The 16,829-nt window shown below is 71.2% G+C and overlaps 1 protein-coding gene across 12 annotated transcripts in view; it reads right to left on the bottom strand.

Annotated features, from left to right (window-relative positions):
* NINL (ninein like) overlaps positions 1-16,829 on the bottom strand; it is a 47,375-nt gene that overhangs the window by 8,382 nt on the left and 22,164 nt on the right. For all 12 annotated transcript variants that reach the window (XM_089777609.1, XM_089777608.1, XM_089777603.1 and 9 more), the window contains 6 exons: positions 14,735-14,909; positions 13,405-13,515; positions 12,037-12,126; positions 3,447-3,576; positions 1,232-1,294; positions 611-720 (listed from right to left, as the gene is read on the bottom strand). In XM_089777609.1, the coding sequence (XP_089633735.1) occupies positions 611-720; positions 1,232-1,294; positions 3,447-3,576; positions 12,037-12,126; positions 13,405-13,515; positions 14,735-14,909 (679 nt within the window). The remainder of the gene's footprint in view (positions 1-610; positions 721-1,231; positions 1,295-3,446; positions 3,577-12,036; positions 12,127-13,404; positions 13,516-14,734; positions 14,910-16,829) is intronic.

Consider the following 16,829-nt stretch of genomic DNA (forward strand, 5'->3'; position numbering starts at 1 on the left):
ACATCTCCCGCCCCGAGCCACGCGGGAGCCACCCCCAGGGCCCGGCCCACAGCCCCGAGCGGAGCCGAGCAGCCACGGCCGAGATGGACCAAGCTAGAACCAGACACTGGGCAGCCCAGGCCCCTGAACTGCTCTGAGAGCTCCTTCCTATTCCTGCCAGGACGCCGATCAGGCAGCCCCCGGCCGGCTCGGCAGCCCCAGGAGCCCGTGGAGCCGGGAGAGCGACGCCCACGGTGCTGAGTGGCTGCGAACTGGAGCGGGGACTCGGGCATGTGCAGGGCCTCGCGGAATCCTCCTCCGTCCAGCCTGCCCCGAAGCGCCCCCTTGGCGGCTCACAGGGTGGGGACCCAGCCCCCTGGCTCCAGGGAAGCCTGTGAGCCTCTGCAGGCATGTCCTCTGGGGGGCTGAGCCCTAAGCCAGGAGAGGCTGCGGCTGCCCTTCCTAGGTGCCCAGGATGCGTGTGGTGGGACATGGCAGTTGCCTCCCTGGCTGCGCCTCAGAGGACAAGCACAGCTGCACTGGCAGCACATGGGGCACATGTCCCCGCCCCACCCGGCCATTCGCCGCTGCTTTGCTACAGCCGCTCCTGGCCCAGCCCCTCTTCCCCCACCTGGGTCTCCAGCTGGATCCTCAGGTCCTGGAGCTGCTCTTTCAGCTGCTCTAGCAGGAGCTCGGTTTCTATGCTCACTGCGCAGGCGCCGGCTTCTCCGAAGAGCGCGCCTGAAACGAGAACAGCGTTTGGAACCGGCCTGGGGGGAACTGCGCCCGCTCGGGGGCGTGGCGTCTCCTTCCATCAGCAAGCGGGGGCTGTGGAGCCGCAGGGGGCTTCGTGCCCGGCCCCAGCTCTGCCTTTCCAGTGTCGTTCACGTGTCCGAAGAACTGCCCCGCCATGCCCCAAAGCAGCAGCTAAAGGCCACGGAGGCTGCAGGGGACACGGTCAAGCCACTAGGCATCAGCCAGCCACTGGGAGCCTTGGCAGCGGAAATGGCAGCTTGCACATCTGCACGGCCCCCCAGGCGTTTTGCCAGGAGAAGCGAGACAGTCTATGGCCGCGGGCGCCAAACCCAATCCCTGCTGGGCACAAGCGGGCAGGGCCGGTGGCCGGGGAAGCCCACAGCCGTTACTGCAGGAGACGGTTCCGCCTGGAGCACGGTGGTGCAGAAACGCACTAGTGAAACACGAATCAGTCACGCCCTCTAGGCGTGTGCACACGGCTGCCACCTGCTCTCACCGCTGTGGCCTGCAGCAGGCGGCCGGCCCGCCAGGAGGAGCTGGTCTCTGCCCTGGAGCGCGTCTGAAAGGCAAGGGCAGAAAGGGCCGAGTCAGCGTCTGGTGAGTCAGTGGCAGACGGAAGCCACAGCAGTGGGGCCCGCAGGCGCCGCCAGAGCCGAGCCGTCCCGCCTCCCGCCCACGTGAAGGGCTTGCGTGGCCCCCGGGCTGAGTCAGACCCTGCGCAATCCAAGGTGCCGTTAACAGTCTCTAGCCACGTGGCTGCAGAGCAAACCGCCCCGGCAGCGCCGTCTGCCTGAATGCGCGGGCAGGCCGGGGCCACGGCCCTGGGGGGGAGCACGGACTGCTGCGCCGCCTGGGGCCATGCCACGGGGTCCGCTCCAAAGGCCAGCCGTGACATGCCAGCACCAGCAGTGCTGCCGCGGGCGAGGGCGGGGCCACGGCCCTGGGGGGAGCACGGACTGCTGCGCCGCCTGGGGCCATGCCACGGGGTCCGCTCCAAAGGCCAGCCGTGACATGCCAGCACCAGCAGTGCTGCCGCGGGCGAGGGCGGGGCCACGGCCCTGGGGGGAGCACGGACTGCTGCGCCGCCTGGGGCCACGCCATGGGGTCCGCTCCAAAGGCCAGCCGTGACATGCCAGCACCAGCAGTGCTGCCGCGGGCGAGGGCGGGGCTGTGGCAGTCTGCCCCAGCCCCACCCCTCCCCAAGGCTGACACACTTTGTTCCAGCTAGGCCTTGGGAGGCATCACGCGAAGCCACGTGACACGCTCCTCAGTGCCCTGCCGTATGCGCAGCACCACAGTGCAGTGACTCGCTGCCGCTCGGAGGCTCTCCCCAGCAGGGCAAGCAGCCCCGCCCGGGCCTCAGGCAAACCCATGTCTGGCCAGGTCTCCGTGGAATCACAGGGGCCCCCGCTACGCGGCCATTCTTCGGCAGGAAAGAGGCTGCGAGCCAGGAATTCCGTCCGGGTGAACCCACAGCCACAGTCCTCGTCCCACCGACTTCCTGGAGATGGCTCCTCCAAGACGAGGGGGCCTGTTTTACCGCTGCAGGCCGGGGCGGGGGCTCTCCCGGGGAAGCAGCTGACAGGCACCCCGGGCTAGAGAGCCGAGGGGCCAGCGGGTCAGACTGTTCTCTGGTGGGACGGGAGCAGCGGGGGCTTGCAGCAGGGCAGGAAATGGCGGGGCGGGGCGGGGAGACGCAGAGGCGGAAAAGGGAGGAGGATCCAAGGGCAGAGACGGCCGTGTCCAGAAGCAAGGATCCCTGCTCCCGGCTCCCGCGGGCCCTGACCTGCCCCTGCACCACACACAGCTCTGGGGACGCCGTCCCAGCCCCACGAGCCGCTCCCAGGGACCTGACCCCTCTGCTCTGCGCTCACGACGGGGCCCCCCCTTCGCGGTTTCTAGCGCTCCACTCTCGGTGCCTGCGCCACGCTGAGCATCGCCATGGAGACGAGACCCGCGTCCCCCGCGGGCCCTGGCAGCGCTGAACACTGGGACAGGGGTAACGGCATCCGATGGGCCCGCACGCCAGGAAACACGGGGACCAGCCCAACCCCCGACTCGGGGGGCCGAAGGCGAGAGCCTCTCCTGGCAGCGAGCGCCATCAGGCCAGGACCTCGCCGCGAGGCCGGCGCTCTAACCCAAGGTGCAGGAGGCTGGGCGCGCCCGATTGCACTCCCTGCCTCCAGCCCTCCCATCCCGCGTGGCCCAGCGCCTGGGAGGAGCACCGGCTGGGCTCCCGTCTGCGCACAGCGACCCCCCAGCGCACGCTGCTCCTGGGCACCGCGGCGCGGCCAGAGCCTGGGTCCACAGGCCAGCCGAGCAGTGCTACTGGGGCGAGCTGCCCTGATCCGTGGGGACCAGCTCGGGCCGTCCTGTGCCTGGCCCCGAGCCGGCGTTCGCCCAGCTCGCTTGGGTGTCTGCTCGCACGCTGCCGTCGCATGCCGGGGCAGCCCCTCGTGCCCGCCCCTCCCGCCAGGCTGCAGGTCTCTGTGCCCAGAGTGCATGGGCGTCCTCCACACAGCTCCCGGCAGCTCTCCCCTGCCCTCAGCGTGCCCTCGGGGGACGGCGCCCGGCCACAGGGCCAGGAAGCAGAGTGACCGTCCCGCCGCTCGCGCCACGTGGGACACGCTGGGCTCGGGGCAGCGTCAGGCCCGTGGCTGTCCGAGCTGAGCTCACCAGGCCCGGGCCCACCCGCAATTCGGCCACGTTACCGGCAGGCGGCAGGCTTCCTCCTGGCTTGCTGCCCTTGGCTTGGTGCCAGGCCCGGCGCTGTTGGCTCTCCAGCTGGGCCCGCAGCCTCTCCAGCTCGCTCTGCAGCTCGTCGTTCCTATCCCGGAATTCCTGCAGGGACACAGCGGCTACTTCAGCCCCCGCCCTGCCCCGCCGGTGCCGCCCTGGGTGCGGGGTATTCGGGTGCCCCGGTCAGCGTGCCTGTGCACCCACACGTGCGTCATGTCACCTCCCTGTCTGACCTCTGTGGGATGGCGATCCAGGAAGGACCAGCAGGCACGCCCCACGCCCGTCCAGGGAGAGCCGGTCTGGATGCAGGGGTCTCGTGTCCCGACGCGAGTTCACGCTAGCACCGCGGCATGTTCTGTCTGTCATGGCAGGTGCCAGGGAGCCCAGAGAGCCCGCGCTAACTCCGGCAGACACCTCTCCCGTGCAGCACTGGAGTCCCCGCGCGAGGCTGCGGGAACGGAGCCGGGCCCACCCCGGAGCGGCTCACAGCTCCATGCTTAGGGCTCTCCCACCATCTCTCGCACTGCGATACTTGCAGTCTTGCTCGTCTCCCGGCTCGGCGCGCTGGAGGGGCTAGTGAGAGCCCCCGCCTGCACGCCGAGATTCCTGGCCTCCAAGGCCAGCAGGGATCACAGCCCGCCCCGCAGGAACGCCTAGAGCAGAGCTTTGAAGCTGACTCCGGTCGGGATCTACCATTGCCTGCAAGGAAGGATCCCCCTCCAGCCGGGCATCTTGTGCCACCAGTGGCTCACTCGCACCGCTCCCGGGTTGCGCCCCTCTCCCTCCCTCGCCTCATGTCCATCGTGTCTGCAAGACGGAAGAGCTAACATAACTCAGAGCTGTGCTGACGGGGCGCTGTGCTTGTGGCCGTCCCCCAGGCTGCTCGGACAGCCGCGCACGCGGTCCCCAAGATCACCCCTCCCCCCGTTTCTCTAACGGCACTCGGCACAAGCAGCCTGGCCCGGGAACACGCGGCGCAGCAAGACCCCCCCGCACATGCAGGGTGGAGCGGCAGGCGAGGGCGGGATCATGCACACGCCAGGCAGCAGGCTCACCTTCACCCTCTGGCCCGGCGCAGGCGGGGGAGAGAAGCAGGCAAAGGTGAGTGCAGAGTCCCCCTCCCACGACTCCACAAAACGGTAACCGTTGCACCGGCACCCGACCGGCCGCGAGAACAGCCCCCAGGCCCTGCGGCTACAGCCCAGCTCACAAACAGGCTGCACCGTGGCCCGGGCCCAGCCCAGCCCAGCGCTCCCTGCCCCGGCGTTCCCCAGTCACTGCTCCCGGGGAGCGAAGGACCCGGACTGTCTGTGGCTTCTCTGGAGATGCCCCGCACAGAGGCCTTGGGGCTCACTCCAGACCTAAGGAAGGGGAGAAACAAGCCCTCCAATGCAAGAGGAGTACCTAGCTCATCAGTCACTCTCCTAGCACGTTCTTCAGAGGGGTCCCATTGGGGAAACTGAGGCATGGGGTTTGTGCAAAGTGACTTGCCCAAGGCCCCCCAGCTGGCCAGTGGCGGAGCTGGGGACAGAACTGGGGTCCCCTGAGTACCAGCCCAGCGCTCTACCCACTAGAGCACACTGTCTCGCTGCAGCAAGTCACCCCGTGAGCGAAGAAAGAAATGACTTTCTGGCGCACACAGCGGCTCACAGTCCTTTCGTCAAAGGCTTCCAACCAAAGTTGGTTCCTGACGCCTGGGCCGCCAGGGAGCGGGTAGCCCTGGTGTGACGAGCCTGCAGCGAGCGGAGGGGTCTGGAGAGTGCACCCGCCCCGCTCCGGAAACGCTGGAGATGCCGTGGGGGAGGGAGGGGGGGAGGGGTAAAATCCTGTCCTCGGGAGCTGACTCCATTCGGGTTTTTCGGCTGTAACTGCGAGGGGGTCAGGCGACACGCCGGGGCTGGCCCAGGGCTCTGGGGCCCAGAACGCGCTGCCCCGGGGGGCTCCTCGGCGGGCCGGCCAGAAGCCGGGGGGGGCCCAATACGCCAGTGACCAGGGTGTGGCTGGGACGGGGGAGTCGCCAAACACTCGGCAGTGAGGTCGGTGCCCCGGCCAGCGACGGTCAGTGGGACGGGCCCCGAGCCCCGGTGCAGGCTGGAAATGGAGCTCGGGGGCTTTGGAAAATGCACCTCCCCCCCCCCCCACGCAGCTGCAGGACTAACCCCAAGACCAGCTGCCGCTCCACGGGGAGCCTGGGAGAGAGGCCTTACGAGGGGGGACCCCCACGCGCCCCGAGGGGCCTTGGGCTGCACTGCCACCAAGTGCCACGCCCCGGCCAGGTGGCCTGGGAGCCCTGCTGGGTTCTGCCGCGCCGGGCAGAGCCTGCAAGTCCATCCCCCACCCACCCCGAACCAGCAGCGCTCCGCCCCCCTTACCCCGGGCTGCGGCACGCCAGGATCACAGGGGCTGAACCCCGCCCCCCCCCCGGACACGCAGCACCAAGCCACGGCACGCCAGGATCACAGGGGCTGAACCCCGTCCCCCCCGGACACGCAGCACCAAGCCACGGCACGCCAGGATCACAGGGGCTGAACCCCGCCCCCCCCGGACACGCAGCACTAAGCCACGGCACGCCAGGATCACAGGGGCTGAACCCCGCCCCCCCCGGACACGCAGCACCAAGCCACGGCACGCCAGGATCACAGGGGCTGAACCCCGCCCCCACCGGACACGCAGCACTAAGCCACGGCACGCCCGGATCACAGGGGCTGAACCCCGCCCCCCCGGACACGCAGCACCAAGCCACGGCACGCCCGGATCACAGGGGCTGAACCCCGCCCCCCCCCGGACACGCAGCACCAAGCCACGGCACGCCAGGATCACAGGGGCTGAACCCCGCCCCCCCCCCGGACACGCAGCACCAAGCCACGGCACGCCAGGATCACAGGGGCTGAACCCCGCCCCCCCCCCGGACACGCAGCACCAAGCCACGGCACGCCCGGATCACAGGGGCTGAACCCCGCCCCCCCCCGGACACGCAGCACCAAGCCACGGCACGCCAGGATCACAGGGGCTGAACCCCGCCCCCCCCGGACACGCAGCACCAAGCCACGGCACGCCAGGATCACAGGGGCTGAACCCCGCCCCCCCCCGGACACGCAGCACCAAGCCACGGCACGCCAGGATCACAGGGGCTGAACCCCGCCCCCCCCCCGGACACGCAGCACCAAGCCACGGCACGCCAGGATCACAGGGGCTGAACCCCGCCCCCCCCCCCGGACACGCAGCACCAAGCCACGGCACGCCAGGATCACAGGGGCTGAACCCCGCCCCCCCCGGACACGCAGCACTAAGCCACGGCACGCCAGGATCACAGGGGCTGAACCCCGCCCCCCCCCCCGGACACGCAGCACCAAGCCACGGCACGCCAGGATCACAGGGGCTGAACCCCGCTCCCCCCAGACACGCAGCACCAAGCCACGGCACGCCCGGATCACAGGGGCTGAACCCCGCCCCCCTCCCCCCGGACACGCAGCACCAAGCCACGGCACGCCAGGATCACAGGGGCTGAACCCCGCTCCCCCCAGACACGCAGCACCAAGCCACGGCACGCCAGGATCACAGGGTCTGAACCCTGCCCCCCCCCCCCGGACACGCAGCACCAAGCCACGGCACGCCAGGATCACAGGGTCTGAACCCTGCCCCCCCCCCCGGACACGCAGCACCAAGCCACGGCACGCCCGGATCACAGGGGCTGAACCCCGCCCCCCCCCCCCCGGACACGCAGCACCAAGCCACGGCACGCCAGGATCACAGGGGCTGAACCCTGCCCCCCCCCCCCCGGACACGCAGCACCAAGCCACGGCACGCCAGGATCACAGGGTCTGAACCCTGCCCCCCGCCCCGGACACGCAGCACCAAGCCATGGCACGCCAGGATCACAGGGGCTGAACCCCGCCTCCCCCGGACACGCAGCACCAAGCCACGGCACGCCAGGATCACAGGGGCTGAACCCCGCCCTCCCCCCGGACACGCAGCACCAAGCCACGGCACGCCAGGATCACAGGGGCTGAACCCCGCCCCCCCCGGACACGCAGCACCAAGCCACGGCACGCCAGGATCACAGGGGCTGAACCCCGCCCCCACCGGACACGCAGCACTAAGCCACGGCACGCCCGGATCACAGGGGCTGAACCCCGCCCCCCCCGGACACGCAGCACCAAGCCACGGCACGCCCGGATCACAGGGGCTGAACCCCGCCCCCCCCCCGGACACGCAGCACCAAGCCACGGCACGCCAGGATCACAGGGGCTGAACCCCGCCCCCCCTCCCGGACACGCAGCACCAAGCCACGGCACGCCCGGATCACAGGGGCTGAACCCCGCCCCCCCCCGGACACGCAGCACCAAGCCACGGCACGCCAGGATCACAGGGGCTGAACCCCGCCCCCCCCCGGACACGCAGCACCAAGCCACGGCACGCCAGGATCACAGGGGCTGAACCCCGCCCCCCCCCGGACACGCAGCACCAAGCCACGGCACGCCAGGATCACAGGGGCTGAACCCCGCCCCCCCCCCCGGACACGCAGCACCAAGCCACGGCACGCCAGGATCACAGGGGCTGAACCCCGCCCCCCCCCCCGGACACGCAGCACCAAGCCACGGCACGCCAGGATCACAGGGGCTGAACCCCGCCCCCCCCCCGGACACGCAGCACCAAGCCACGGCACGCCAGGATCACAGGGGCTGAACCCCGCCCCCCCCGGACACGCAGCACCAAGCCACGGCACGCCAGGATCACAGGGGCTGAACCCCGCCCCCCCCGGACACGCAGCACCAAGCCACGGCACGCCAGGATCACAGGGGCTGAACCCCGCCCCCCCCCGGACACGCAGCACCAAGCCACTGCACGCCAGGATCACAGGAGCTGAACCCCCCCCCCCCCCGGACACGCAGCACCAAGCCACTGCACGCCAGGATCACAGGGGCTGAACTCCCCCCCCCCCCGGACACGCAGCACCAAGCCACGGCACGCCAGGATCACAGGGGCTGAACCCCGCCCCCCCCCCCGGACACGCAGCACCAAGCCACGGCACGCCAGGATCACAGGGGCTGAACCCCGCCCCCCCCGGACACGCAGCACTAAGCCACGGCACGCCAGGATCACAGGGGCTGAACCCCGCCCCCCCCCCCGGACACGCAGCACCAAGCCACGGCACGCCAGGATCACAGGGGCTGAACCCCGCTCCCCCCAGACACGCAGCACCAAGCCACGGCACGCCCGGATCACAGGGGCTGAACCCCCCCCCCTCCCCCCGGACACGCAGCACCAAGCCACGGCACGCCAGGATCACAGGGGCTGAACCCCGCTCCCCCCAGACACGCAGCACCAAGCCACGGCACGCCAGGATCACAGGGTCTGAACCCTGCCCCCCCCCCCCGGACACGCAGCACCAAGCCACGGCACGCCAGGATCACAGGGTCTGAACCCTGCCCCCCCCCCCGGACACGCAGCACCAAGCCACGGCACGCCCGGATCACAGGGGCTGAACCCCGCCCCCCCCCTCGGACACGCAGCACCAAGCCACGGCACGCCAGGATCACAGGGGCTGAACCCTGCCCCCCCCGGACACGCAGCACCAAGCCACGGCACGCCAGGATCACAGGGTCTGAACCCTGCCCCCCCCCCCCGGACACGCAGCACCAAGCCACGGCACGCCAGGATCACAGGGGCTGAACCCCGCCTCCCCCGGACACGCAGCACCAAGCCACGGCACGCCAGGATCACAGGGGCTGAACCCCGCCCCCCCCCCCGGACACGCAGCACCAAGCCACGGCACGCCAGGATCACAGGGGCTGAACCCTGCCCCCCCCCCCGGACACGCAGCACCAAGCCACGGCACGCCAGGATCACAGGGGCTGAACCCCGCCCCCCCCGGACACGCAGCACTAAGCCACGGCACGCCAGGATCACAGGGGCTGAACCCCGCCCCCCCCCCCGGACACGCAGCACCAAGCCACGGCACGCCAGGATCACAGGGGCTGAACCCCGCCCCCCCCGGACACGCAGCACCAAGCCACTGCACGCCAGGATCACAGGAGCTGAACCCCCCCCCCCCCCCGGACACGCAGCACCAAGCCACTGCACGCCAGGATCACAGGGGCTGAACCCCCCCCCCCCGGACACGCAGCACCAAGCCACGGCACGCCAGGATCACAGGGGCTGAACCCCGCCCCCCCCCCCCGGACACGCAGCACCAAGCCACGGCACGCCAGGATCACAGGGGCTGAACCCCGCCCCCCCCGGACACGCAGCACTAAGCCACGGCACGCCAGGATCACAGGGGCTGAACCCCGCCCCCCCCCCGGACACGCAGCACCAAGCCACGGCACGCCAGGATCACAGGGGCTGAACCCCGCTCCCCCCAGACACGCAGCACCAAGCCACGGCACGCCCGGATCACAGGGGCTGAACCCCGCCCCCCTCCCCCCGGACACGCAGAACCAAGCCACGGCACGCCAGGATCACAGGGGCTGAACCCCGCTCCCCCCAGACACGCAGCACCAAGCCACGGCACGCCAGGATCACAGGGTCTGAACCCTGCCCCCCCCCCCCCGGACACGCAGCACCAAGCCACGGCACGCCAGGATCACAGGGTCTGAACCCTGCCCCCCCCCCCCGGACACGCAGCACCAAGCCACGGCACGCCCGGATCACAGGGGCTGAACCCCGCCCCCCCCCCCCCGGACACGCAGCACCAAGCCACGGCACGCCAGGATCACAGGGGCTGAACCCTGCCCCCCCCCGGACACGCAGCACCAAGCCACGGCACGCCAGGATCACAGGGTCTGAACCCTGCCCCCCCCCCCGGACACGCAGCACCAAGCCACGGCACGCCAGGATCACAGGGGCTGAACCCCGCCTCCCCCGGACACGCAGCACCAAGCCACGGCACGCCAGGATCACAGGGGCTGAACCCCGCCCCCCCCCCGGACACGCAGCACCAAGCCACGGCACGCCAGGATCACAGGGGCTGAACCCCGCCCCCCCCGGACACGCAGCACCAAGCCACGGCACGCCAGGATCACAGGGGCTGAACCCCGCCCCCACCGGACACGCAGCACTAAGCCACGGCACGCCCGGATCACAGGGGCTGAACCCCGCCCCCCCCGGACACGCAGCACCAAGCCACGGCACGCCCGGATCACAGGGGCTGAACCCCGCCCCCCCCCCGGACACGCAGCACCAAGCCACGGCACGCCAGGATCACAGGGGCTGAACCCCGCCCCCCCCCGGACACGCAGCACCAAGCCACGGCACGCCCGGATCACAGGGGCTGAACCCCGCCCCCCCCCGGACACGCAGCACCAAGCCACGGCACGCCAGGATCACAGGGGCTGAACCCCGCCCCCCCCCGGACACGCAGCACCAAGCCACGGCACGCCAGGATCACAGGGGCTGAACCCCGCCCCCCCCCCCGGACACGCAGCACCAAGCCACGGCACGCCAGGATCACAGGGGCTGAACCCCGCCCCCCCCCCCGGACACGCAGCACCAAGCCACGGCACGCCAGGATCACAGGGGCTGAACCCCGCCCCCCCCCCGGACACGCAGCACCAAGCCACGGCACGCCAGGATCACAGGGGCTGAACCCCGCCCCCCCCCCCGGACACGCAGCACCAAGCCACGGCACGCCAGGATCACAGGGGCTGAACCCCGCCCCCCCCGGACACGCAGCACTAAGCCACGGCACGCCAGGATCACAGGGGCTGAACCCCGCCCCCCCCCCGGACACGCAGCACCAAGCCACGGCACGCCAGGATCACAGGGGCTGAACCCCGCCCCCCCCCGGACACGCAGCACCAAGCCACGGCACGCCAGGATCACAGGGGCTGAACCCCGCCCCCCCCCGGACACGCAGCACCAAGCCACGGCACGCCAGGATCACAGGGGCTGAACCCCGCCCCCCCCCGGACACGCAGCACCAAGCCACGGCACGCCAGGATCACAGGGGCTGAACCCCGCCCCCCCCGGACACGCAGCACCAAGCCACGGCACGCCAGGATCACAGGGGCTGAACCCCGCCCCCCCCCGGACACGCAGCACCAAGCCACGGCACGCCAGGATCACAGGAGCTGAACCCCCCCCCCCCGGACACGCAGCACCAAGCCACTGCACGCCAGGATCACAGGGGCTGAACCCCCCCCCCCCCCGGACACGCAGCACCAAGCCACGGCACGCCAGGATCACAGGGGCTGAACCCCGCCCCCCCCCGGACACGCAGCACCAAGCCACGGCACGCCAGGATCACAGGAGCTGAACCCCCCCCCCCCGGACACGCAGCACCAAGCCACGGCACGCCAGGATCACGGGCTGAACCCCGCCCCCCCCCCCGGACACGCAGCACCAAGCCACGGCACGCCAGGATCACAGGGGCTGAACCCCGCCCCCCCCCCGGACACGCAGCACCAAGCCACGGCACGCCAGGATCACAGGGGCTGAACCCCGCCCCCCCCCCCGGACACGCAGCACCAAGCCACAGCACGCCAGGATCCCAGCGGCTGAGCCCCCCGGACACGCAGCGCCGGGCTGCGGCATGCCAGGATCACAGCAGCCAGCACCTACCCGGCTCTGCAGCTCGTATTCCCGGATGATCTCTGCAAAGTGCTCTGCCTGCTGGAGCAGCTCCGTGCTGTGCGGATCCACCATGCCCAGCTGCGAGACGGAGAGAGCCCAGAAAGGCATCATTCCCGGGAGGAGGAGGGGCCGAGGGAAACTCCCCAGCCGACCGGGATCTGCGCAAGAGGCGGATGCACAGCGCTTCGAGCGGAGGGAAAGACGCCCAGTGACCCCCGGCCCAGAGCGAGCTGATCATAAGAACATAAGAACGGCCGGACTGGGTCAGACCAAAGGTCCATCTAGCCCAGTATCCTGTCTGCCGACAGTGGCCAGCACCAGGTGCCCCAGAGAGGGTGGACCGAAGACAATGATCAAGCGATTTGTCTCCTGCCATCCCTCTCCAGCCTCTGACAGACAGAGGCCAAGGACACCATTTTATCCCCTGGCTAATAGCCTTTTATGGACCTAACCTCCAGGAAATTATCCAGCTTCTCTTTAAACTCTATTATAGTCCCAGCCTTCACAGCCTCCTCTGGCAAGGAGTTCCACAGGTTGACTACACGCTGTGGCTACGTCTAGACTGGCCCCTAATTTCGGAAAAGTCATGCAAAGCAGGTAAGTCGGAATAGGGAAATCCGCAGGGGATTTAAATATCCCCCGCGGGATTTAAATAAACATGGCTGCCGCTTTTTTTCTGGCTTGGGGAAAAGCCGGAAAAAAGCGCCTAGACTGGCGCGATCCTCCGGAATAAAGCCCTTTTCCGGAGGATCTCTTATTCCTACTATCCGGCTACTCGGGTAGTCCCACCACCAGGCCCGGGACGGTCCCTAAGCCCTGCGAGCGAGGGCCAGGCGGGTGGGCAGCAAGGGTGTGAAGTGCGGGGGAGGGACTGTCCCTCGACTAGCGACAGGCACTTCCGCGTCCCTCCTTCGCAGCGCACAGGCGCCCCCGCCCTCCCCCCGCCGGGCCCCCGGGCTTTCCAGAGAGGAACGAGGAGCTCCAGGCCCCCCCGCCCCGCCAGGCCCCCGGGCTTTCCAGAGAGGAACGAGGAGCTCCAGGAATCCCCGCCCCCCACGCCCCGCCGGCCCCGGCTGCACTTGTGCATTTCAAAGCCGCTAGGAGCCCAGGGTCAGACCCACCCCGGGTTCCGGGCACAGGCCCCGGGCTCCACCGCCCCTTTGAAAGACACGGAGGCGGCCATTTTGAAGCCCCCCCTTTGCTGCCCCTCTCTCTGAGGCAGCCAGGGCGGGGGAGGCGCCGAGTGGACTCGTCCTGACACCCCTGGTGGGCGAGCGAAGAGCGAGACGTGCTGGCGAAAGGACCCGTCTCTGGCTGCCCCCCAGCCCAGGCCGTGTCTGAAGCCGGGAGCGTTACCTTCTCTTGCAACACGCAGCCCAGCTCCTTCTGCAGCTTCGACGCCCGCTTCTCAGCCTCCGCCAGCTTCCCGGCGACTTCCGCAGCCTCGCTCCGCAGCCTCCCGCCCTCCTGCCAAAGGAGCTCGGCGTAACCCCAGCACGCTGGTGTGCGGAGGCCGCCGGGCGCCAGACGCCTCTGGGACGCCTGCAAAGCTGGCGCCCCTCGGCCAGCGCAGCTTCCGGCTACGCCTGCCCCGCGAGCCAGGCGCCCCTGCACACGGCTCGCGCCCAGCCAGCTCCCGCACAGGCAGACCAGCGAGGCGGGCGGGCGTCGCTCTCCACACACCACGCCCCTTCTCTCCCTCCTCCCCTGCAGGACCCGCCCCAGGCTCCCCGGCGGGTCGGAGCCTTGCTGCGGTCAGCACGGTGCTGTGGGGAGCCCTGTCGGGCGGGGCGGGGCACCCGGGCAGGCACATGGTCGCAAGCGGAGGCGTCTGCGGCAGCAGGGTCGGTCTCTGCACAAGTGGGGCGCGCAGAGGAGAGGTGCCCTCAGCCCTGTGGGGGGGCTGGTGGGCGTGGGGCAGGGGGCACCAAGATCACACTTGCGGGGGGGGCCCAGTTTCAGACTAAGGCAGCCAGGGAAGGGGTTAACGTAGGGGCTCGTCAAACCCGCCCAGAGCCCAACTGGAATCTATTCACAGACGTAATATCGGCCAAAGGGGCCCTAACTTCCCAGCCCTGGAGGGGGGGGGCATGGAGTCTCCATCCGTGCCGCAGCGAGCCAGCGTGGGCAAGTCTTCCCGAGCGAGCTCTCGCCCACAAGCCGTGGCTCCGGCTGCCGGCCGAGCCCAGCCACGTGGCGTGGCGGCCTGCGGTCCCTGGAAGCTGAGCATTGAGGGGCGCTGAGGAGAGCTTCCAGCGCCACCCAGCTGGTTAGCAGAGCACCCAAAGCACGTTTCTGCGGGTGGTGCACAGTGCTTTGCCTCAGTGCGCAGCACAACATTTATCCCGCACACGGAAAGACATCGCGGGAACATTGGTATTGGCCACTTACCCTTTGGGAAGAGCTGAGAGCCGAACGGGAGAACCCCTCTGCCTCCCGTACGCCTCAGGGCGGGGCTAGCGCAAGCCCCTGCTCCGGAGAGGAGAGAACCCACGACTGGCTGCCATGGTTCGTGGCACGACCGGGCCTGCCAGGCGCAGCTCGTCTCTGCTCTCCCCGCGGGAGCCACGCGCGGCCGGGCACTCGCTTCGGGGGGTCTTTCTAGGGGCGCCAGCACATCTACCTCCCTCCCGGGCGGCACATCTACCTCCCCACCCCCACTGGCAGCTCCCCGCCGGGCAGTTACCTGCACTGCTGAAGTCAGCCTCTCCCTCAGGCTGCTCTTCTCGCCCCGCAGGAGTTTTATTTCTGCTTCCAGTTTCGCCTGCTCGGCGGCCACATGCTGCAGGAGCAGCGCCCGGTCCGTCTCCACCTCGGCTCTGATAAGGGTCAGCTTCCCCCGGCAGCCTTGCTCCAGATCCCTGCAACAGCCGGTGCCACCACTCAGAGCCCAGTGCCCAGAGTCCAGCAGCCGCCCCGCGCCCAGCGCCCAGAGTCCAGCAGCCGCCCCGCGCCCAGCGCCCAGAGTCCAGCAGCCGCCCCGCGCCCAGCACCCAGAGTCCAGCAGCCGCCCCGCGCCCAGCGCCCAGAGTCCAGCAGCCGCCCCTCGCCCAGCACCCAGAGTCCAGCAGCCGCCCCGCGCCCAGCGCCCAGAGTCCAGCAGCCGCCCCGCGCCCAGCGCCCAGAGTCCAGCAGCCGCCCCGCGCCCAGCGCCCAGAGTCCAGCAGCCGCCCCGCGCCCAGCGCCCAGAGTCCAGCAGCCGCCCCGCGCCCAGCGCCCAGAGTCCAGCAGCCGCCCCGCGCCCAGCACCCAGAGTCCAGCAGCCGCCCCTCGCCCAGCGCCCAGAGTCCAGCAGCCGCCCCGCGCCCAGCGCCCAGAGTCCAGCAGCCGCCCCGCGCCCAGCGCCCAGAGTCCAGCAGCCGCCCCGCGCCCAGCACCCAGAGTCCAGCAGCCGCCCCGCGCCCAGCGCCCAGAGTCCAGCAGCCGCCCCGCGCCCAGCGCCCAGAGTCCAGCAGCCGCCCCGCGCCCAGCGCCCAGAGTCCAGCAGGCGCCCCTCGCCCAGCACCCAGAGTCCAGCAGCCGCCCCGCGCCCAGCGCCCAGAGTCCAGCAGGCGCCCCGCGCCCAGCGCCCAGAGTCCAGCAGCCGCCCCGCGCCCAGCACCCAGAGTCCAGCAGCCGCCCCGCGCCCAGCGCCCAGAGTCCAGCAGCCGCCCCGCGCCCAGCGCCCAGAGTCCAGCAGCCGCCCCGCGCCCAGCACCCAGAGTCCAGCAGCCGCCCCGCGCCCAGCGCCCAGAGTCCAGCAGCCGCCCCGCGCCCAGCGCCCAGAGTCCAGCAGCCGCCCCGCGCCCAGCGCCCAGAGTCCAGCAGGCGCCCCTCGCCCAGCACCCAGAGTCCAGCAGCCGCCCCGCGCCCAGCGCCCAGAGTCCAGCAGGCGCCCCGCGCCCAGCGCCCAGAGTCCAGCAGCCGCCCCGCGCCCAGCACCCAGAGTCCAGCAGCCGCCCCGCGCCCAGCGCCCAGAGTCCAGCAGCCGCCCCTCGCCCAGCGCCCAGAGTCCAGCAGCCGCCCCGCGCCCAGCACCCAGAGTCCAGCAGCCGCCCCGCGCCCAGCGCCCAGAGTCCAGCAGCCGCCCCTCGCCCAGCACCCAGAGTCCAGCAGCCGCCCCGCGCCCAGCGCCCAGAGTCCAGCAGCCGCCCCGCGCCCAGCGCCCAGAGTCCAGCAGCCGCCCCGCGCCCAGCACCCAGAGTCCAGCAGCCGCCCCTCGCCCAGCGCCCAGAGTCCAGCAGCCGCCCCTCGCCCAGCGCCCAGAGTCCAGCAGCCGCCCCGCGCCCAGCGCCCAGAGTCCAGCAGCCGCCCCGCGCCCAGCACCCAGAGTCCAGCAGCCGCCCCTCGCCCAGCGCCCAGAGTCCAGCAGCCGCCCCTCGCCCAGCGCCCAGAGTCCAGCAGCCGCCCCTCGCCCAGCGCCCAGAGTCCAGCAGCCGCCCCGCGCCCAGCGCCCAGAGTCCAGCAGCCGCCCCGCGCCCAGCACCCAGAGTCCAGCAGCCGCCCCTCGCCCAGCGCCCAGAGTCCAGCAGCCGCCCCGCGCCCAGCGCCCAGAGTCCAGCAGCCGCCCCGTGCCCAGCACCCAGAGTCCAGCAGCCGCCCCTCGCCCAGCGCCCAGAGTCCAGCAGCCGCCCCTCGCCCAGCACCCAGAGTCCAGCAGCCGCCCCTCGCCCAGCGCCCAGAGTCCAGCAGCCGCCCCTCGCCCAGCGCCCAGAGTCCAGCAGCCGCCCCGCGCCCAGCGCCCAGAGTCCAGCAGCCGCCCCGCGCCCAGCGCCCAGAGTCCAGCAGCCGCCCCGCGCCCA

This window comes from Pelodiscus sinensis, chromosome 3 (genome assembly GCF_052426305.1).
Source record: "Pelodiscus sinensis isolate ZL-2025 chromosome 3, ASM5242630v1, whole genome shotgun sequence".
In the NCBI taxonomy this organism is placed as follows: Eukaryota; Metazoa; Chordata; order Testudines; family Trionychidae; genus Pelodiscus; species Pelodiscus sinensis.